Source organism: Bos grunniens, chromosome 10 (genome assembly GCF_055505025.1).
Source record: "Bos grunniens cultivar Pamir isolate PY7600 chromosome 10, Bosgru_T2T1.0, whole genome shotgun sequence".
In the NCBI taxonomy this organism is placed as follows: domain Eukaryota; kingdom Metazoa; phylum Chordata; class Mammalia; order Artiodactyla; family Bovidae; genus Bos; species Bos grunniens.
The window spans coordinates 87,032,243-87,053,572 of record NC_141174.1 but is presented as its reverse complement, the minus strand read 5'-3'; the positions used below and the strand labels follow the sequence as shown (position 1 = coordinate 87,053,572).

Genomic DNA, 21,330 nt, shown 5'->3' with positions numbered 1-21,330 from the left:
GCTGTGCACAGCCTCTGCCCTGGGCCCCAGGGCTCTGCAGGGAGGAACAGAGTCATCATTTCAGAAAAGCAGTGCTGCACAGTTAGAGGTTAAAGGGTGGCTGCAGACTGCCTGGGTCATAGTCCTGGACTTGCTGCTTGTTAGCTGACCCCAGGCAGGTCCCCTCACTTCCACCAGCTGTTGTTGATGATTAAATCTCGTATTGTTGTTGTGGGGATTTAATGAGTCAAAAATACCCCGAAGTGCTTAAACCAGTGCCTGGCATTAGGTGAACACATATTGGGGTGGCCAAAAAGTTCGCTTGGGGTTTTCCGTAAGATGTTACAGAAAAATTCAAACAAACTTTTTGGAAGACATATGCATGTTGGCCATTGTTATTTCAAAGTCAGGAAAAAAAAAAGATAGGAGGTTGAGGGGCCATGGATGAGGCAGAAAGAGCCATGGCCCGGGACACTGAAGACCTGGGTGTGAATCCTGGTCAGCTCCTGACAAGCTGTGTGACTGTGAGAAAGTTGCTTTCTCTCTCTGGCCTCATCTTCCTCATCTGTAAAATGGGGGCAGCAATATCAGCTGAGTCAGCTCCCAGGGCAGCTGCAAGAAACCAGTGTGACTGGGGGCAGGGACGTGCTTCAGGGCCTGCCTCGCTCTGGACAACGGTTGGCCTCCTTGTGGACAGCCCGCATTACCCAGGTTGAGCTTGGTGCAGTTCCCTTGGGTCACTGGACACTTGTACACGTCTCCTGTCTTCTGGTGGCCGTTGGTTTCCAGTGGGGCGCCGACGACCAACCTGGGAAGGAAAAGAAGACAAGTGAAGATGCGAGGGGAGGTTCTCCTTCCTGGCAAAGGGTGGAATCTGCAGGGCTGTGTTGAGGGGAGGTTGGGGTAGGGAGGGTGGTGGGAATCCTGGAGGGGTAGCCCCTGCAGACGTTCCTCAGACTCAGACCTTTGTTCCCCTGGGAGAGGGACGCTGTGGCCTGGCCAGTCCTGGCCAGGAGACACAGAGATGAAGACCACATGGGTCCAGCAGCAAATGGGATGGAAGCTGTCCCTGCAAGGAGAGGGCAGGGCAGACATCCTGGAGGAGGTGTGCTTCAGCTGGATCTTAATGGATGAATATGAGCTTGCCAGATGGTTGGAGGGTGGTAATAAGGATCATTTGGGCAGAGGAAGGATGATTTGGGGTCTTGGCCATCTGCCATTACCTCTGGCGGGCCTCATTCTTCACCTCATGTAACAGTCTTTCAGCTGGGGACCCAGGGGCTGGGGCACATTGTACAGTGTTCATGGCTGTCCCCTGAGGTTCCAAGTCTTTGCTTGGGGGTTGGGGGGGAGAGGCAGCCAGATGGGCTAAAGAGTGGCCAGGGGTGGCCACCCAACTGGCCCTTGAGCCTCTGTCTTTGTGACCTTATTTGGGAAAAGGGTTTTTGCAATTGTAGTTAAAGATCTCAAGAGGAGGCCATCTTGAATTACCCAGGTGGGCCCTCAATTCAGTGAGGTGTCCTTACAGGAGACACACAGAGGAGAGACCCTGGGAGAAGAAGAAGCCATGTGAAATGGAGACAGGGCTAGGAGTGAAGCTGCCACCAGCCAAAGAATGCCTGGGGCCGCCAGAAGCTGGAATAAGTAAGGACGATTTCTTCTGGATCCTTTAGATGGAGCAGAGCCCGCCGACACCCTGATTCTGGAGGTCTGGCCTCCAGAACCGTGAGAGGGTAAACTTCTGTTTTGGGAAGCCATCTACTTTGTGCTGACTTGTGACGCACCCACTGGGAATTAATGCACGTTGCTTACATGCACACGGATTTCTAGAGAAAGAGCAACTACTTCCTCCTGACCTGGCCAAGCCCCAGCAGTGCCATCATCCCTCGAGTCCAGGGAGAATCCCACTGCAGTCTGGATGGCCCCAGCCCTCCCCTTAGAGTGCCCCAAAGCCCCCTCTATCCCTTATCCCCAGCAGCAGACAGCCAGAGCCTTAGTGCAGACAGGAAGCAAAATCCTTAAAGCAGGCACTGTTTCCCTTCAGCACCACCTGCCTCTGGCATGTCTGGACCCCTTTAGGCTTTGGGTGCCAGCCCCTCATTCAGCCACCACCTGCCTGCTCGGCTCAGGTCCTGGTGCTGACAGTGACCCAGAAGCTCCCAGGCACAGCTGTGCTGTCCTGGCAGGAGGTGCCATGGCTCACACATCCCTGGTGTCTTCCAGACCCCGAGGGGCACAGGGACACGTGACACATTGGGAGTGAAGAGACCTTTCTGGAGCCCTGCTCTCCCAGCAGCTTCCCACCCCTGGCAACGTGAGCCAAAGAAGAAGCAATTGCTCATTTTCTGGCTTAAGATTGTTGAGAGGGATGGACCTGGAGGTTTAGGCGACACAAGGCTTACATGGCTTCTTATTGTTAGTTATTCTCCTGCCCGCTTTCCACCCACTGCTCTGAGCCATCAGAAGAGAACTAAGGTCCGAAGTAGGAGTTAACAGAGCTCTGTTTGAAATTAAGTCTATGAAATAAGAGCTGAGGTTTCCCCCTGAGGACCAGATAATGACAGATTCTAAATATATCCACTTATTAAACATGACTATTTTTGATTGGCAGGACTTAATTGGACTCGTAAAATCTACTTGTGTAGACGACGTGATACTTGGCCACTTAATTCTGCACGTGACTGTGTGGTCAAGGCTGCTGAATGTTTTTCTAGCCAAAGAGAGAGAGAGAGGTCAGTAAACAAAGTTTGAAAGTTTGGGCTCCAAGCTTGCTTTTCTGGCTGCTCCCATATTCAAGGTCAACCTGGTCTGTAACCAAGTGTCCCAGAGGGATGTTCCCTCTGGGAACATGCTTTTCTGGAAAGCATGCCTTCGAGGAACACAATCAAGCAGAGCAGGTTCTAGATTAGAAAAAACAAATCCTGGCCATCTTCTAGAAAAGCGATCCCTGTCCTGCCTGAGAAGGCGGACTCCACAACTCTCCCCATTTTACAGAGTGAAATGCTGAAGCCTCATGGACAGCTTGGTGGGCCCCCACTACAGGGCAAGATCTTTGGGCCGAGAGTCTAGGGGTTGCTGTGCGGCCTGGAAGAAGTTCACTGACCTTGGTTTTCTTGGCTGTGAAATGTGTTAACAACTCCAGCACTGCTTACCTCCCAGGATCACCGTGGGGACTCACAGATGCCACATGGCATCAATGACCAGGAGTGGGTATAACTAGTTACTTCCACACGAAGACTGGAGCCTTCCTAGAAGTCATCTGTCCTGGAAATGGCCAACATGCAACTAACTTGGTAAATGCACCAAGCTGTCGTGACCCTAAATTTGCCTGAAGATGGACTGTGTTCTTTTCAAAGAACAAGGGCCACCCCCTACCTCCCAGCCCCATTCTCCCAAACATGATTCCTCTAGGGTCCTTGGCACTGCGTGAAGCAGCAGGACAGGGCTTACTGTCCCCATAGTACAGATGCAGAAACTGAGGCCCAGAGAGGTGAGCTGACGAGGGGCCCATGGTCTGTTAGTGGAAGAGCTGGGACTAGTTCCGGGGCAGTTTTCTCTGTGTTGCCCCAAATATTTCTTTGTCATGAAGGAGGGGGCGGTGCTGGGTCAGCCCTCTTTGCCATTCTTGAGTCTCGACATTACGTGTGCCCGTCAGGCTTGAGGTTTTGAGAATATGATTCAGTCTCACTGGCGGGATAACTGCCGAAGTGCAGAGGAAATGTTTGCGTCACCCCCAAGACCAGCCAAATTGCTCCTGGGGTCTGGCACCCCTGCCACTCGGGCAGCTTCAGCCTTATATAGCCATCTGTAGCCTCAAGGCCTGTTGTGCTTCCCAGGGGCTGGACACCCTATACCCTCTGGCGTGGGCACCAGATGGCAAACCCCAAAGGTCGTGGCAAGCATCAGGCCCTTGCCATGGGCCACGTAGCGTGACTCACTGGCTGTGGGCTCCCAGCCTTCCTCCCATGGAGGCGGGGAGCCGGGCTGCTCCGATGGGAGCAGACCGGAAGGGCCCCTCCCTGGTGGTTGCTTTCTTTTTATTTTTTTATTCATTATTCTCTTCTGGTTGCACTGGTCTTCCTTGAGGTGCTGCACGTGGTCTTTCCTCTAGGTGCTGTGTCCTGCCTGCCACCCTGCCTCCACCGCCGCTTCCCCTCGTGGTGACTTCTTTTGTTGCACAGCATGAGTGCGAGGGCTTCAGGAGTTGCAACGTGCAGGTTCCGTCGTTGTGGTGCCTGGCCTTAGCTGCCCCATGGCATGTAGGACCTTAGTTCTTAGACTAGGATCGAACCTGTGTCCCCTACATTGGCAGGCAGATTCTTAACTACAGGGCCACCAGGAAAGTCCCTGGTGGTTGCTCTCTAAGCAGGGCCTTGCAAAGGGAGGGGCTTACTATGGAGATGGCCACCTGAGGAAGGCAAGATGCGGCCTCGCTGCATGCCAGGCCCCTGGGATCCCAGCAGGACACAGCCTAGGAGAAGGGGCCCCTGGATCCCTACCTCACACCCTCCAACAACGCCTGATGGGGACCTCAGCCCTGGTTCCATCCTTCAAGGCAATTTAATCTCTGGACCTTTTAAATGGACACGAGTTTGAGTAAACTCCGGGAGTTGGTGATGGACAGGGAGGCCTGGTGTGCTGCAGTCCATGGGGTGGCAAAGAGTTGAACACAACTGAGCAACCGAACTGACTGAACTGATAGGGGAAAAAGGTAACACGTATCCCCAGGGTGTGTAAATTCACATGTTGATTACACCAGTGCACAGCTGTCAATCTGTGTACTGAACATCAGTAATCCTATTTTTTTCAGATAAAAGATAAACCTAAATAAAAATAGTCATTTTATTTGTAGACTCCAGTATGCTGTCCTGTGCATCCCCTGTGGGGTGCAGACCCCACCCTGGAGACCTCCCCTTAAGACCCAGCACAAAGTACCATCTGCTCCAGGAGACCTTTGCTGGTTAGCCCAGGCTTTCCCACATAAAGCAGCATGAAATCCCTGCTGCCCGCTGTGGCCAGTGTTTTAGCATCACAATTCCTTGAGGGCTGAGATGCCCTCATCTGCCCTAGCAGACCATCCTGCTAGGGTGGTCTTGAAGCCCAGGGTAAAAGGTCCCCAGGGACTGATCTGACCTTCTCTCTGACAGTCTACAGCAGCAGCAACTTCAGGAGTTTTTGGTTTTGCCTCAGGCCTAAGAGGGGACTTCCCTGGTGGCTCATAGATAAACAATTTGCCTGCCAATACAGAAGATGCGGGTTTGATCCTTGGGTTGGGAAGATCCCCTGGAGAAGGAAATGGCGACCTCCCCCAGTATTCTTGCCTGGGAAATCCCAAGGACAGAGGAGCCTGGGGGCGGTCACAGTCCATGGAGCTGTAACAGTGTCAGACTAAACAACAACATGCCTAAGAGGAGCCTCCGGATGCAGTGCCTGGGAAAAAGGCTGCTGAGAAATTAAATGTTTTCTGTGCACAGAGGTTCAATCATGTGACCCAGGTCCCATTTAAAGTCAATATTGCTTGCTTCCCTAGTTTTCCATTTCCATTTTCCCAACAGTCCTCACTTCTGTTTGTGGATCCAGGAAAGCTGGCTCCATTTCTAGCTGTAGGGACTGAGCAGATACTGCCAGCCAGGCCAGTGTTATCCTTGGACTGCAGTGGTTGAGTCAGGGCAGTGATGTAAGTCAACCCAATCTCACTCAGTACCTCCTCTTGGGCCTCAGGGACCAAAGTCGTCCCTATTCTCTGGATGACGCAGTGTACAGACACAGAACTGGAACTGCTAGCAGCCATCTTACTGATGAGGGGCATGAGCCGATGTACTGAGACAGGAAGGACTGAGAGAAGCATCAAGAGAAAGGGCTGAAATTCCAATCATACTGTGAACCCCTGGATCAAACTGTACCTGAAGCATGCTGCTGCTGGACTTTTCAGATATGTGAGCGATAACTACTTTTTACTATATAAGTCTAAATTAAGTTTTTAGGTATTTATAACTGAAAATATCCTAAATAGAGTGTGTAAGGCAAAAACACACACACACACACACACAAAACAACAAACTTAAACCCCAAAACCCAAAAGCACATAGTTAAAATTACCCTTAGAAATTCCATATAATACCATGCTAAAAGAGGAACACAGCATCCAGGATCAATGAGAGAGGAGCAGATTCATATCCTCCAGCTCATGATCCATCTGGGGCATGTACTTAATGTGTGAGTGGTGGGCAGACTTGCTGACACCATGTATATTATTTCTCTCTGGTTGTTTAACTGAATGCATAACTTCCCTCAGGTTCAGCCTTGTGGAAACAGAAATCCTTTTGTTCTGTGTATATCTCAGTTACAACAGCCCCTTGGACAGGAAGCCCTGTACCCCAGATATTTCTGGTTACCTGGTAACTGGCCTTGAAGACCATCAGAGTTGGGAGGAAATGTGGAGGTTCCTTGGGCTAGGTTTGTCATATCCCAGTGAGGCATCAGAAGTATTGTGTCTGACAACTCAGAGGAGATGGTGGCAGAGCAGGACGGGTGCAGGGTATCCTGACTCCCAGGGCAGTGCCCCCCATTCGAAGCCTTGGAGGGTGGAAGAGGCTGAGTGTCTAGGCTCAGCTTGGCCTTTACTGGCTGTGTCTGGGGAGGGAGTTGTGAGCAGTTTAGCTCCCCAGTAGATGGAACCAGCAGAAGCCACGGGAACAAAAAGGCCACCAGCTGTTGGGGAAGGAAAGAGGACATCTTCAAAGGATGGGCTTGCTCCTGGAGGAGGTCCTGAGTCAGAGACCAGCCTGGACTGGCTTGTAGAGTGGGCAAGATGTGGGCTTCATCCCCTCCCTGGTCAGCTTCTTTGCCCCTCACTGTGAGACCTGGACCTCACATCCCAGGAAATCCAATTATCATCAACCATTTACTTTAATTAATCATTTTTTAAATTTATTTTTAATTGAAGGATAATTGATGCAATTGAATTGTATTTGATTTTGATCACCAGAACAGTTTTGGAGCTGAAAGGACAGACTGTATCTGAGGCTCAGAAGGTGGATGTGACAGGCCTGTGGGGAGACGCTGGTCAGTTTCAGAGCTGGGACTGCAAGTCTGGTGCTCTGTCCACCATCGTGAAGGACAGGCAAGTTCAGAAACCCCAGCTCTGGGCACGGGGCAGCAGCTAGCATGTGGAGAGGGCTGCCCTCCCCGACCCAGCCAGCTGGGCCTGCCCCCGGGAGACTTCTCTTCCTCGCCTGTTCCTCTCTCCAGCACCCTCCTCCACTCACACTCACTCCAGGCCCTCTGTTCCATTTCTCTCTGGCTTCATTTCCTTCACTGAAATCAGATCGAGGCATCAGGGAGGGGCTCCCACTTGAGGAGCAGAGAGCTTAAAGGAACAAAGAGAGACTATTTCTCTAGCAAGGCTGTTTCTCTCCCTCTCTCTCCATGGAAAATGCAACCTCCTCCAGCCAGCTGAGTATGGGGGCTAATGTGTTCAAGATGGGGCCAGGGAAGTGCTAAGCACAGCAAACCCTGGCCTGGCTGGGGGTGGGGTGTGAAGGGAGAGCTCTCCCCACCCCCAGGACCTGCCGAGGGCAATTGGCACCTCCAGGGCTCCCTGGGCTGGTTGGAGGGGCTTGCTGCTCACTGTGGCTGAGATGCCTGGTAGGCCTGGACTCCTGGAGGCCAGGAGAATGAGAAGCCCTCTGTCTCCTGCACATTTCTTAGTCTTCCTTCCTCCATAAAGCCCTCCTCAGACATGAGGATCCACTGGGTGTATTTTAAACAACCATGTACACTGTGATGGTTCAGTTCATGTGTCAACCTGACTGGGCCAAGGTGGTACCCAGATATTTGGTCAAACAGTATTCTGGGTGTGTCTGTGAGGGTGTTTTTGGTGAGGTTACTATTTAAATCTGTAGATTGAGTAAAGCAGATTGTCCTCCCCAATATGGATGGGCCTTGTCCAATCAGTTGAAGGCCCGAATAGAACAAAAAGGCTGACCCTCCCCTGAATAAGAGACTCCGTCCTGACTGCCTCTGAGCTGAGACATTGACTTTTTCTTGCCTTGGACTCAAATGTCGGCTGTCCCTAGGTCTCCAGCCTGTTGGCTTTCAGACTGGAACTACACTGTCAGCTCTCCTGGGTCTTCAAAGTGCTGACTCACACTGCAGATCTGGGGAACTGCCAGCCTCCATAACCTTATGAGCCAACTCCTTATAGTCTCTTTCTCCCTTTCTCCACCTATCTGTTCTGTTTCTCTGAGGAGCCCTGACTAATACAGTTACATAGTGCGTGTACGTTCTAAGGCCTTAAAGATACTATTTCATGTGGCTGATGACCCACACCCTCACTCATTCACCGAATCTTACGCACTTATTGAACTCCTATGAATGCACCACGCACTGCGGGCAGGACGGCGAACACTATGCGGCCTCTGCCTTCAGGAGGCCTCCAGCCTAGTGGAGGAGATGGGCAGCCAACAGGCCGTTACAACGCAGAAGTGGTTCTCAAGATGGTTCCCATCCCAGCAGCGTCTGCCTCCCCAGGAGCTTATTAGAAATGCATCATCTTGGGCCCTACCTGAGACCAACAAGAAGGAGAATAGAAACCAAAGATGGGTTCCGGCATCTGTGTGTTAACAAGCCCTCCAGGGGATGCGGTACTTCATGTTTGAGAAGCACCATGTAGGGGAAACAGAGGCGTGGCAACCACAACCCTTGTTGGCTCAAGCCCCACATCCATTCTAGTAAAACCATCCTCTTCACCAGGTCTTCCGAGGCGCTATATTTTCTCATTGCTGCTCACCAGTCTGTCCCCACTTTTACCAAGGCTGCTATGAATGCTGTGCACAGATCACTTAGGATTCAGCTCCAATGTCACTTTCCCAAAGATGCTTTTCCTGATTACCTGTCACTCCCCACCTCCCCACCTGGCCTTATATTTCTCATAGCACTTTGCACTCTCAGATGCTGTCTTTTAATCATCTTTATCTCTCAGTAGGATTTGAACTGCTAGGGAGCTAGGACCTTGTCGGTCAGGTTGGCAGCTCTAAACACTCCAGCTCCCAGACAGTGCCTGACACAGATTAGGTCCTTCAAATATAGTTGTTGAACAAATTAGCTAAATGCCTGGTTTAGTGGGAGCATTGTAATCTGATAGCTTGCAACTGGGACCACTGACAGCAGGCCTTCTTTTGGCTTCCAACACCTGTTAACTCAGCTGGGAGAGGAGAACCAGCTCTAAAAGAGGAACCACAGACTGTACATCCTGGTCTAAGACAAGGCTGTTAACTGCCTTGGGCCTCAGTGTTCTCATCTACCGAATGGGACTGAACCACTGTCTGGGTTACTAATCACCCAGGGTTTCAAGGGTTGGGGGACCCAGGCCTTTCTGGTCATCAGAATCACCTGGGGAGGTACAAATGCAGATTCCTGGGCACAATGTTCAGAAGACTCTAATTCAGTCAGCTGGGGCCTGAAAATCTAATTTTAGAAGTTCCCAGATGTGCAGGCAGAATGGGAAGTCCTTGTATGAAAGACCTGCTGAAGAAGCAGAGAGGAGGCCCTCTGGACAAGTGAAAAAACATATGTCTGAGGAATTTTTACTACATTATGGGGATCACGACCATAACAACCTCCTTGACCATCCAGGAATGATTCAGGATTGGATTTTTAAAAAAATTTTGTTTCTTTTGGTCATAAGGAAACACATAGAAATATCTGCTTTAATTGATGCAAAAAAAGTATGATGCAAAAACTATTAAGAATTTAGATTATAAAAATAATACATGCTTATATAACATTCACAGCACAGAACTGTGGAAAGTAAAACGTGCAAAACCTTTCACTTCCCTTCTCAACCCAGCCCTCTAGAGATAAAACTACTGTTAGCAGCAGGGATGCAGAAAAACTTCCAGGCATTTATGTAGGAAATTAAAAAAATGAAATCACTCTACACACATGGTTCTGCAGTGTGCTGTTTTCACTTAATTATTTTATGCTTTTCATGTCAGTATATATCAATGCCACACTTAGACCTGGTCACTAGGGCCCCTGCCTGGGTCCTGCACTGACCCTTCTCTGGCTGTGCCCCTTTCTATGGGGTGAGGAGTCCTAGGGGTCAAGAGGAGAGGAACCCAGAGCCCACATCCCCCCACTCTGGGTCACTGGGACACCAGAATTGCCAGCTCCAACAGCTCAGGACAGGTTTCTTCCCTGGATCTGCCTTTCTGATGGTGGACCACACCACTGCTTGCTAGGGGTGTGGACAGAGCTTGGAGATATATATAGGTGGGGTGTCCACACGTGTGAGATCCCTTTAACACCAAGAGGGAACTATAGGTGGGATGAAAAGATGATGGGCCCTGGGCCGGAGCCCCCATTTGTTTTCTCAACCCAGGACCCTCACTGTAGCGGGTGGCCCTGGTAAGATGGATAGAATAACTCTGCTCATCCTTTATACTGGTTAGTAGTGTAATGGCGGTAGTGCTAGTCATTCAGTCATGTCTGACTCTTTTTGATTCCAAGGACTGTAGTCCACTAGGCTCCTATGTCCATGGAATTCTCCAGGCAAAAATACTGGAGTGGGTTGCCATCCCCTTCTCCAGGTGATCTACCTGATGCAGGATCGAACCAGGGTCTCCTGCATCACAGGCAGAGTCTTTACCATTGGAATCACCAGAGGGTTGCCTGGTGTTTTTTTCTTTTTAACCATTCTCCTATTGATGAATATTTAAATTGTTTCATCCCTTTTCCTATTGGAAACTGTTAAGGTGTTTAAACATTTTTCCCTGGGACTTCCCTGGTGAACCAGTGGTTAAGAATCTGCCTGCCAATGCAGGGGACATGGGTTGGATCCACATTCCTTGGGGCAACTAAGCCTGTGTGCTACAAATACTGAGCCTGTGCTCTAGAGCCTGTGTGCAGCAATACTGAGCCTGTGAGCCCCAGAGCCCATGCTCTGCAACAAGAAAAGCCACCCCAATGAGAAGTCCATGCACCGCAACGAAGAGTAGCCTCAGCTCACTGCAACTAGCAAAAGCCCATGCACAGCAACGAAGACCCAGCGCAGTAAAAAAGACCCAGCATTGCATAAGAATTATTTTTAAAATAACCTTTGCTACATTTTTAATTAAATGAGTTTCCTGTAAAAAATAAATAAATAAATGAAAATTAAAAAAAAAAAAACTTTTCCCAGCACACACGGTCTTTATCAATATTGATGAATAAAAAGCCCTCAGTGCCCAGTGCTGATGTACAGCAATGCCAGGAGTGGGCACAGAGCTCTTGCCTGTCATTGTGCAGGCTGGCCCTGGAGCCGCCCTGTCATCCTGGGCACAGAGCCCGCTGACAGGCATCCTCACAGCTGTTGATCTCGCAAGCTGGACGCTCTGCTTTGTTCCTGGGAATTTTTGGGTCCTCCTCAGCTTACAGCCAAACAGCATTTTTTCCTAATGTGCAGAAGAACTTTGAACAGAAGACCAAAGGGGAGGGGAGAAGGTGACTGCAAAGCACACTTTCAACCCATTTGAAGGGAAAATGAGGGCCTGACCCACTGACTCTGAAGAAGAGAGTGGCCAGCTTGTGCTGTCTAGCTGGATGCCCCTTGCCTCCTCATGTCCTGATGCCAAGTCTCACAGGGCTGCTGGTCCTTTTATCACCACACTTGGCATTCTCATTCCTGCCTCTGTGCGTGGAGTCCCCTTATCACAAACCATTGAACTGACTCCCTTTTATCCACTCTTCAGTGCCTCTTCCTCCAGGAAGCCCTCCTTGATCTTTTAGCTGAAAGATCTCTCTCAGTTCTCATGATGCTTTGTACCCTTCTTGGCTATTTTTTCTCTCCTTTAGATAATTTGCCCCTAGTTAGCAGAGGCAACTTTAAATGTCCCCCTTAGTGCTACTCAAAGTACTTTGAACACAGTCAAGTCTCAGTAACTGCTTGTTGAGTGAATAACAGATGGACAGACGCAGGCAGCTGCTCATTTTGCAAAGACAAGCTGAATCTTCATTCTGTTTCTTGGGATGTAGCTGGGAGCAGAGCTGTGTTGAGCTCTTCTGGGTACCATCTGCAGATGGACCACAGTGTTGGGATGCCCTTGGCCCAGCTCCCCAGGAAAGTGGCTGTGGTCTGATGTTGCCCCCCATCCCCTGCAAGAAAGGCTGCAGCCACAGTGTAAAAATCCCCCTTTCTCTTTTCAAAATGTCTGATAAACCCTTGCTTGATTTTCCAAGGCATGCTGAGTCTTTTCCATCTCCCCCATCACCCAGGTTTATCACAACTCTTTCCTCTGAAAATGAAATATAAACACAGTGATAGCGAGGGCAGATGTTTCTCAGTGGGATGTGCACATTTAATTTCTTGGTATGCGCTGGTCTGATGGTTCCTCAGTCGTACTTGGCGGTAGCAAGGAACGAGGCCTTGGAATTGGGGGGTGGCATGCGTCCTTTAGCTCATAATTAGGACGGTGATACTTTCTATGTGACCAGTGTACAGACTGAACAGCTCATTTCATCCTGCCCACGGCTAGGGGAGGCGGCTGGACAAGCAGAGGTGGTCCCATCGGACTGGAGAAAGCAGCAAGGCCCAGAGAATGTCCAGACACAACTGGGACACAATATTCTGGTTGTGTCCACAGCTCTTTCCACTAGTCACGTGGACTCAGCTAGGTAGAAAAGAGGAGAGGGCCCAGAGGCGAAAGGACAGATACTATTTTTGGTCACGGGCCTGCTGACCTGTCTAGGGAGAGGTCTGATCTATTCCCAGATAGGCTACGTGACCCGGGGTGATCCACCTGCTCCTTCAGGACCTCAGTTTCCTCATCTGTAAAAGGAGAGGCTTGGACAAGTTTAATCTGAAGAAATAGTTGAGAACTGGCTGTGTGCCAGACACTGTGGATTGAGGTGGAGTTCATACCGTTCGCCTGGTGGGGCTGAGAGACCAAAGCTGATAACCTCGGGGTGGAGGACAGCACTGCACGTTGGGGGCAGGTGGATGAGGCCCAGTGCAGGCGCCTTTGCTCGGCTATCTGGGAAGGCTTCCTGGAGCAGGCAACTCTTGGATGGAGGCTTGCAGGCAGAGAGAAGTCACTCAGGTGAAGAAGGGGCAGGGGCTTCCTTCAGAGAGAACTGACAGCTGGGTCCTGATGATGAAAGCACTTAGGTGCGTTATCTAACGTGCTTTCCGTGGTGAAGGCTGGGCCTGGGAGGGGCCCAGAGGGTCAGACAAGTTCCCGTCTTCACAGAGCTGGTTGTGAAGTCATCCTCAACCCGGGCTCGTATCTTTCATCCCTCATCTTTCTCACCACTCACCCACACCTCCCTGACATTCCGAGTCTGCTCTCGTCTCCCTTCACTCACCCAGAGAACTCTATCTAAAGCGGCATGAAGTGTAGACAGATCGATGTCCACATGTTTGGGAGCACTGCCTCATCCCTTGCATCAGGTAACCCCCACCTGCTTTCTGGTCTCTGTATTCCCGCTACTGGGTTCAGGCAGTGAGGGTCACTCTCCGCACAAGCCTGGGAAGGACCTAGCCTCAGAATCCATGAGAACTCACAGACTCTTAAAAAAGGATTCAGTGGTTTAGAACCTGTTTGGGCATTAGCCTCGCCTGGGGATTCCTACCTCTAGATAGTCTGACTTTTGTTAAGTCTTAGGTTAGATTGAGGAATCTGTATTCTTTTTTAAACTTTCACAGGCAGTTCTGTTCTGCCAGCCTTGGGAATCCCTAGATTATATTATCAGGTGATTATCAGGCTTTGAAATAATGGAACTGGGGACGGCGTGCCCCAGTGGGAAACACTTGGCAAAACTGGGTCATGTGTTCATCTACTTTCAAAGCACTTTATATGAACAAGTAAATAAATGAATTCACCCAAGAACGAATGTTTGTGGGAAGGGTTGTCTCGGAAATTGTGCTAGGCACTTCCTCTGACATTAATTTGGTTAATCTTTGCCATAGCCCTGTGAAAGAGAGAAGCAGCCCCATGTTGAAGCCGTGGAAACTGCAGCCCAGAGAAGCTAGGTCACTCACTTAGGTCACCCAGCTGGCTAAGGGGCAGCTCCTCGGCCTCTCTCACCTGGTCCTCTCCCCATCTCTGGGGGATGGATGGGGTGTCGGACAGCAGAGGACACAGAAGCCAGCCTGTGCTCCATTAGGGAGCTCCTGGCTGCCTGGGGGAATTACTGGCTCTGCAAAATCCTTCGAAGTGCTTTCTTCCATCTGGTTAAAGCTCAGATTGAGTTCCTTCCTCCTCCTTCCGCGCTGTGAGTAATGTCTGCTCCGACAGTATTCCTCTTATTTTGAGAAGCCGTGAAGGAACAAAGGCCGTGGACTCACTTGAGCCACTGGAAGGCAAAGCCTGTCTTGACATTTTTGGAAACGTCATTCTCCTTGGGTTACAAAATCCTTGGCTCAGCTGTTGGGGAGAGGCAGGGGACAGCTCAGAGTGGGGGCTGCTGTCCCAGGAAAGCCATTCTGGGGAGTGGGAAGGCGGCTGGGGGCAGGGGCAAGCTGCCATCTGCTACCCACTACCCACTGCCCTCTGCTTGACTTCACTTCTGCTGGGCCCCTCCAAGGTTTGCAGGGGAAAGAAAAACACAGGAAATGCCAACCTCTCCCATGGAGGTGGCCATTTCCCCCAGATTCTTTATAACAAGAACATTCAGCTTTGGGCTTCCCTGAGATTTAGGAACCAGTTCTAGAACCGCTCTCTTCTCCTCCTGTTGGCCTGTGCCAAGCACCAGAGATGCAAAGACAAATAAAAGGCAAACCCTACCCCTGGGGGCTTGTAGCCCCCTTTTCTCTCCTTACTCTCTTAGCTCCTCACTCTCCATCCCATCTTCTCTCTTCTTCCCTATACTCCATTTCATTTTCCATTTCTCTTAACTGGCTTTTTCTATTGGATTGGTCAAGAAGTTGATGTGGATTTGTCCAAGTGGGGAAAAACCCAAACAAAACTTTCTGGCCAACCCAATACATTCTCTTTCTCTTTGTCTCTCTGCATTATTGGCTCAGGATGATTCCTCACAGCGAAACTAGGAAGAAATACTTCGAGAGAGAAAGTGGGGTGGATTTATGAATGCCACAGAGAATGACAGGAACCTTGTCAAGATGGTCTTATATCAATAAGAAGCTTTTGCCATTGGCTGTGAGTCTGAGTGTTGCTGCTATGTAGACAGGAAGCTGTTGAAAGAAAAGAATAAACACCTGCAAGAGGCTGAAATCCTGAAGACCCCTTGATTCTCCGTGAAACAGTTAGGGGAAGTTAGAAGAAGGTATTCTATCCACGCCTGGAGAAAACAAGGGTTAGGTTAGCGACGGATCACAGCTAAGATTAGTGAGGGAAAAGCACACAGAGCATGTTGATTTGTTTTTCTAATTGCATATAACTTTAAGTCATGTTTATTCCACTTTGTGGTTTTCAGTAAGGAATTTAGTGTCTCACATTTTATAGCTTAGCCAAATGGAAGCAGATGCGGGCCTTGGTGACATCCAAGGGAAACAGACGATTGGCGAGGAGGCCTTGCTCCCCCTGGCGTCGGCTATGGTGAGTGCAGATACAGCGCCAAGGAGTGATGGAATACAAGTCACGAAAATTCAAGCTTATGAAATTATACAAAGCCATTCTCAAGATGGAGTGAATCTCAACATTAGTGTTTCTTCAGCTCAAGTGAGGGGCACCCTTTTCCTTTCCTGTGCTGGTATTAGGAAGGACTTTAGAATCACAAAACGGACAGCATTGGCGTCAGAGAAGGGAGGGAGGTGCCGGAGCCCACAGGCTGCTGGTGGGGGCTGGGGTGGGGGGGTGGAGGCTGGAAAAGATGCTGAGCTGGCAAATCCCTCTGGCTTCCCTGAACTGCCCAAATTAGATTTATTTTCTTTCTTAGAGGTTAGAAACCAGGAGACTTTTGAGACTATTGAGATTGTGCCTCTTACCCCCAGAGCACGTAGAAGTTGGCTCCCTGCCTCGCCAGGATCAGCACTGTGGTCATTCCATGGCCCTGAAGACTGGCCTTGGCTCTGTCTCTGGCTGACCAGGTTGTGAGTGTGTCAGAGGTGACCTAGGCTCTTGCTGACATACTCTTCAAGTATGTAACTTTCCTGTGTTGTTTTGGTAATTTTTTTTTTTTTTAAGAGAGAGTTAGAGAGGAAGCTAACATAGAAGAGAAAAATCTGGAGATGCAGGACCACTCGCAGGCTGCATCTTACAGGCTCGCTGCATTCTGGGGCTGACAGGTTTTCCTTGGCCGCTCTCAATGCTGCTTTGTATTTCTGAGCACTTGAAGGAGCCCACAGCTCCGTGAGGATAAACGTCTGTATGACCGTCCAGCCCTCTGTGGCTCACTCGCTGCTTGTCCATGTGCCACCCGACTGCCAGGGTCAGCTGGGTGGCTTGGCCCTGGGCCCCTGGCCAACATGTCCCTAATGACTACAGTTTCTCTCTCTCTCTTTCTCCTCTCTCTCGTGTGTTAGGTAGTTTCATCGTATCCTGGGCTTTGTTTCTGTAGTGATTTATTGTTAACCAGCATGAGTCACGGTGCCTGGTTTTATTTGTTCCAAGAGAAAATAGCAGAGGGCATGTATGCGCTGTGGTGTTGGGAACCCGCTCTGGGGGCCTGAGCCAGGAAAAGAGCTTAGGATGTTCCTTAGTGAGATTTCCACAGCAACAACGGCTGAGGCTGCCCCAGGCTGACAATTGGCCTTGTCAGGGAGGAGGGACGACTTGGATAAAATCTATCATTCTGCACCAAGAGCAGCCTCGGGGGCCCTTTTCCTGGAAATCTCTTCTGGACACCATATTCTTTCTTGGGAAATAGGCTAGCAAAGGGAACTAACTTATCCAGCATCTGCCCATGGCAGACACGTCACACACCATCGCCTATGTTTTCCTCAAAGAAATCTCAGGGGTGTGCAGCATCGTGTCCATTTTACAGATGAAGAAACTGTGTCCAGTAGGTGGATGTAACATCCTCAAGCTCCCACAGATTGAAAAGTGGATGAGCCCAGGTTTGTGTAGTTCTGAAGCCTAGACTTTTCTTGCAGTTAGGCACCGCCTTGGGCTACCCGGGTGGCTCAGTGGTAAAGGATCTGCCTGCCGGTTCAGGAGACTCGGGCTCAATCCCTACGTCAGGAAGATCCCTTGGAGAAGGAAATGGCAACTCACTCCAGTATTCTTACTTGGGAAATCGCATGGACAGAGGAGCCTGGCAGGCTACAGTCTATGGAGTCTCAAAAGAGATGGACACAGCTTAGTGCTAAACAACAGGGGACACTCTAATGTGCATTCACATACCCGCAGAGGCAGAAGATCTCAGCCCCTTTTGGGATGTTGCTATAAACCCTGTGGAAAAGGGCCACAGATGAGAGGTTGGGAAATCTGGGGGTTGAAGAGGAGGGAATGATACAAGGGCATCCCCGTCAGGCCTAGGCTTGCCGGTCAATCTTTTTTTTAACTTTAAACTTTTTATTCTGTATTGGGGTATAGCCGATTAACAATGCAGTGGTAGTTGCAAGTGAGCAGCAAAGGGATTCAGTCATACATATACATGTATCCATTCTCCACCAAACCTCGTTGCCCAATTTTGTGGATTTATTCCTCATGGATTTCCTTTACAGTCAAGCCCAAATTCCATGGGTTTGAGACATGAAAGATCTTAGTGAAAATGCAAACGTGTTATCTGGGAAGGTCAGTACATACAGCTTGGTAGAAGAATTAATGCCCTACCCGTATTAGAATTTGGTTTATGTAGCTGTTACCTGGGGCTTTCCAGGCACTAGTGTTAAAGAATCTGCCTGCCAACTCAGGAGGCATAAGAGATGAAATTTCGATCCCAGGGTTGGGAAGATCCCTGGGAGGAGGGTATGGCAACCCACTCCAGTATTCTTGCCTGGAGAATCTCATGGACAGAGGAGCCTGGCGAGCTGCAGTCCATGGGGTCTCACAGAGTTGGACACGACTGAAGTGACTTAACACGCACGCACGTGAGCTTGAGACAGGGGATGAAGATGGTGGGTCCATTGCCACTTTGGCACTTTTCACCTGCACACCAGGTGGAACTACAACAGGGAGTAGAAGCAATGTGGACTGGGTGTTGGGAGAGCTGAGTTCCAAGGGTGACCTTGGTGGAGGCGTTTCTAGCTCTGGGCCTGTTTCCTTGCTTATAAAATAAGGGATTGTGCTGTGCTCAGTCGCTCAGTCGTGTCCGACTCTTTGCGACTCCATGGACTGTAGCCTGCCAGGCTCCTCTGTCCATGGGAATTTCCAGGCAAGAATACTGGAGTGGGTTGCTATTTCCTTCTCCAGGGGATCTTCCCAACCCAGGGATTGAACCCAGGACTCCTGCATTGCAGGCGGATTCTTTACTTTCTGAGCCACCAGGGAAGCCCAATGAGGGATTGCGGCTAAATATTTTCTAAGACTTTTCTAGCCAGGGGAGCAGTCCTGAAGGTCAAGCCCCACCCCCATGTTCACTGAGTGTCCACCTGCACCTCCTGGGCCTGCTCCCAGTCACCCTGTCCTTCCCAACCCACCTCTGCCTCTGAGAACTAGGGTCTGATGGAGACCTGAGTGACGGTGAGATATCCAAGGCTGCAGTGTCATTCAACAAGACTCAGTGTGTCTGGCTTCCTTCTCAGTCTCCCCTCTAACAGTCAATCCTAAAGGAAATCAATCCTGAATATTTATCGGAAGGGCTGATGCTGAAGCTAAAGCTCCAATACTTTGACCACCTGACTCGAAGAGCTGACTCATTGGAAAGGACCCTGGTACTGGGAAAGCCTGACGGGTTGAGGAGAAGGGGGTGACAGAGGATGAGATGGTTGGATGGCATCACCCACTCAATGGACATGAGTCTGAGCAAACTCCAGGAGATAGTGAAGGACAGGGAAGCCTGGCGTGCTGCATTTCATGGGGTCGCAAAGAGTTGAACATGACTGAAGAACAACAAAATGCACGTGTGTGGAACCTAGAAAAATGGTACTGATGAACCCATCTGCGGGGCAGGAATAGAGATGCAGACGTAGAGAACTGGCATGTAGACACAGAAAGAGAAGGGGAGGAAGAGGTGGGTGGGCAAATTGAGAAATTAGCCTTGACATATACTGACTGCCATGTGTCAAATAGCTAGTGGGAAGCTGCTATACAGCACGGGGAGCTCAACTCTGTGCTCTGTAACGACCTAGAGGGGAGAGATGGGGGGGAGGTAGGAGGGAGGCTCAAGAGAGAGGGGATATACACAGGTGTATAGCTGATTCACGTTGCTGTAAAGCAGAGGCTAACCCAACGTTGTAAAGCAATTTTTAAAAATGGAAGAAAACGAAGCACCCCTGTGGTACTCTCCTCGCTCTCCCAGCCTCTGCTCCACTGCTGTGCTGTCCACACTTCCTCCTCCAGCCGCAAGGGGCAGTGTCCTTTCTCTAAACATGACCTCTTCTTTTTCACCCCTGCCCTCTTACTCCAGTGGTTCCCTCCATCTGTTACACTCTGCTCATCCCTGTCTATTCTATACACAGAAATCCTACCCATCTGGAAGGACCCTCCTCCACAACCCTCTCCCGATCCCCTCCCCCACCTGGTCCTGCTGAATTAGACATTCACTCTCCCTCCCACGGACTCCTGGGATCCTTTCTGCGTGTGTCCTCTCTTGGGATTTATCATCCAGGATTGGCATTCTGCAACCATACAGCCTCTCTTTCTGACTGGGCTCAGCATTTTTATGTGAATCTGCCAGTGCTGGGTCTTGGGACATCACAGTCTTGGCTCTTAAGGGGCCAGCAGTGTAGCTGGTTGGAAAGGACACCACCACGGATGATTGTAGCTTCCCCATCAGTATCTGGGCTGGGGCTGCTGCTGCTCTGTGCTGCTTTGGGCCTGACGAGATCTAGGTTTCAGATATAACTCACACATTTATTGTACTATCTCTCTCGCAGTCTCAGTTGCCTCATCTGTAAAATGGGAACAAGCCCATTTCTCTTACAAGCTGCTCATGTCCCTGAACCTGTAGCCCAGGGAACTCACATGCCCTCTTGTTCTTAAAGCCCACTGAGTTCAGAAGGGGTCCCCTTTTAGAACCTACTAGGCTATCAGGTTCCTGCTTCCTAATGCCCTCAAGGGGAGGAGGTGAAATGCGCTGCCTCGATGAGAGCTGAGACTTTGCTCTTCAGGGTAAAAGCTTCAGTGACAAACTGGAAATTCATGGGGCCTGGCTCTGTTTCTTCTCAGCACCAGGAGGCTTCCTACTCCAGTGGACCAAAGGCTCGGAGAGGCCCTCTGCAAACCCCACACCAGAGTTTCTGGGACATCAAATGGTCTTGAAAACCAACTGGCTTAATGATTTCAATGTACATATATTAGAGTCATGTGGATTAAATTTCTCTGAAAATACACAAGGGCTTAAAGAGCAGGGGCAGAGAATACTCAGCCCAAGAGGAATTTGTTTTCTCTCTTTCTTTTTGTGTGCCTGTGAGTGTTGTTATTGTTGCTAAAACCGAGGCATGTGGAAAATGGTTCAAGATGTGTGAGGCGCTGGTTTACAGTTGGTTCTGCCGAGTCTGGGTTTGCGATGGGAATGTAGGGGCAGGAAATGGAAGGTTAAGAGGGTAAAGTGGCGGCCCACTAGGTCTGTCCCTTTGTCTTCTTAACATTTACATCAGGGTCTGGTGCCCTTGACCTTCAAGGAGGCTCACAGCCTGATAAATGGGGCCAGACCTCAGTGGTACCTGTGGTCAGAGGCAACTAGTGAGTCCATCTCTGGGGCTGGTAGTGCAGGGCCTGGATTTCTGGGCAGGGGCTGGAGGGTGATGTCATTTCCCAGTGGCATCTCCCTGTGCTCAGTGGAGATGGTGATCTTCAGTCTCCCGGGAGTTCTTTAAAACACAGATTCTCCGGCCCCACTGCAGGCTCAGGAGATGCAGACTGAGGTCTGCCAGCTCCACCTCAAGGGCCAGAAGCTGGGTCCACACCCAGGAGACAGAAGCGCCTGGGTCAGAGAGAGTCTCTTGACCAAGTTACCAGGGGCCAGATTTTAGATCTGGCTATTTTCTGGGTGCAAGCAACCCCATCCTCCACTTCCTGCTTTGCTGATCACAAAATGCATTCTTTGGTTGGTATTTTTTGATCTTTCCTAGCACCCTGAGGGAGAAGGCAATGGCAACCCACTTCAGTGTTCTTGCCTGGGGAAATCCCAGGGACTGGGGAGCCTGATAGGCTGTCATCTATGGGGTCGCACAGAGTCGGACACGACTGAAGTGACTTAGCAGCAGCAGCAGCACCCTGAGATAGGTTCTTTCATATGTACTTTGTGTGAGAGCAAACAGAGGTGTTTGCTGAGAGGAGGAGGCTGAGAGAGCTTCTCCCAAGGTCT

At 50.1% G+C, this 21,330-nt stretch overlaps 1 protein-coding gene across 2 annotated transcripts in view; it reads right to left on the bottom strand.

Moving 5' to 3' along the window:
• Positions 1-21,330, bottom strand: part of ITGA11 (integrin subunit alpha 11) — a 133,191-nt gene that overhangs the window by 67,314 nt on the left and 44,547 nt on the right. For both annotated transcript variants that reach the window (XM_086322816.1, XM_086322815.1), the window contains exon 3: positions 687-787. In XM_086322816.1, coding sequence (XP_086178942.1) covers positions 687-787 — 101 coding nt within the window. The remainder of the gene's footprint in view (positions 1-686; positions 788-21,330) is intronic.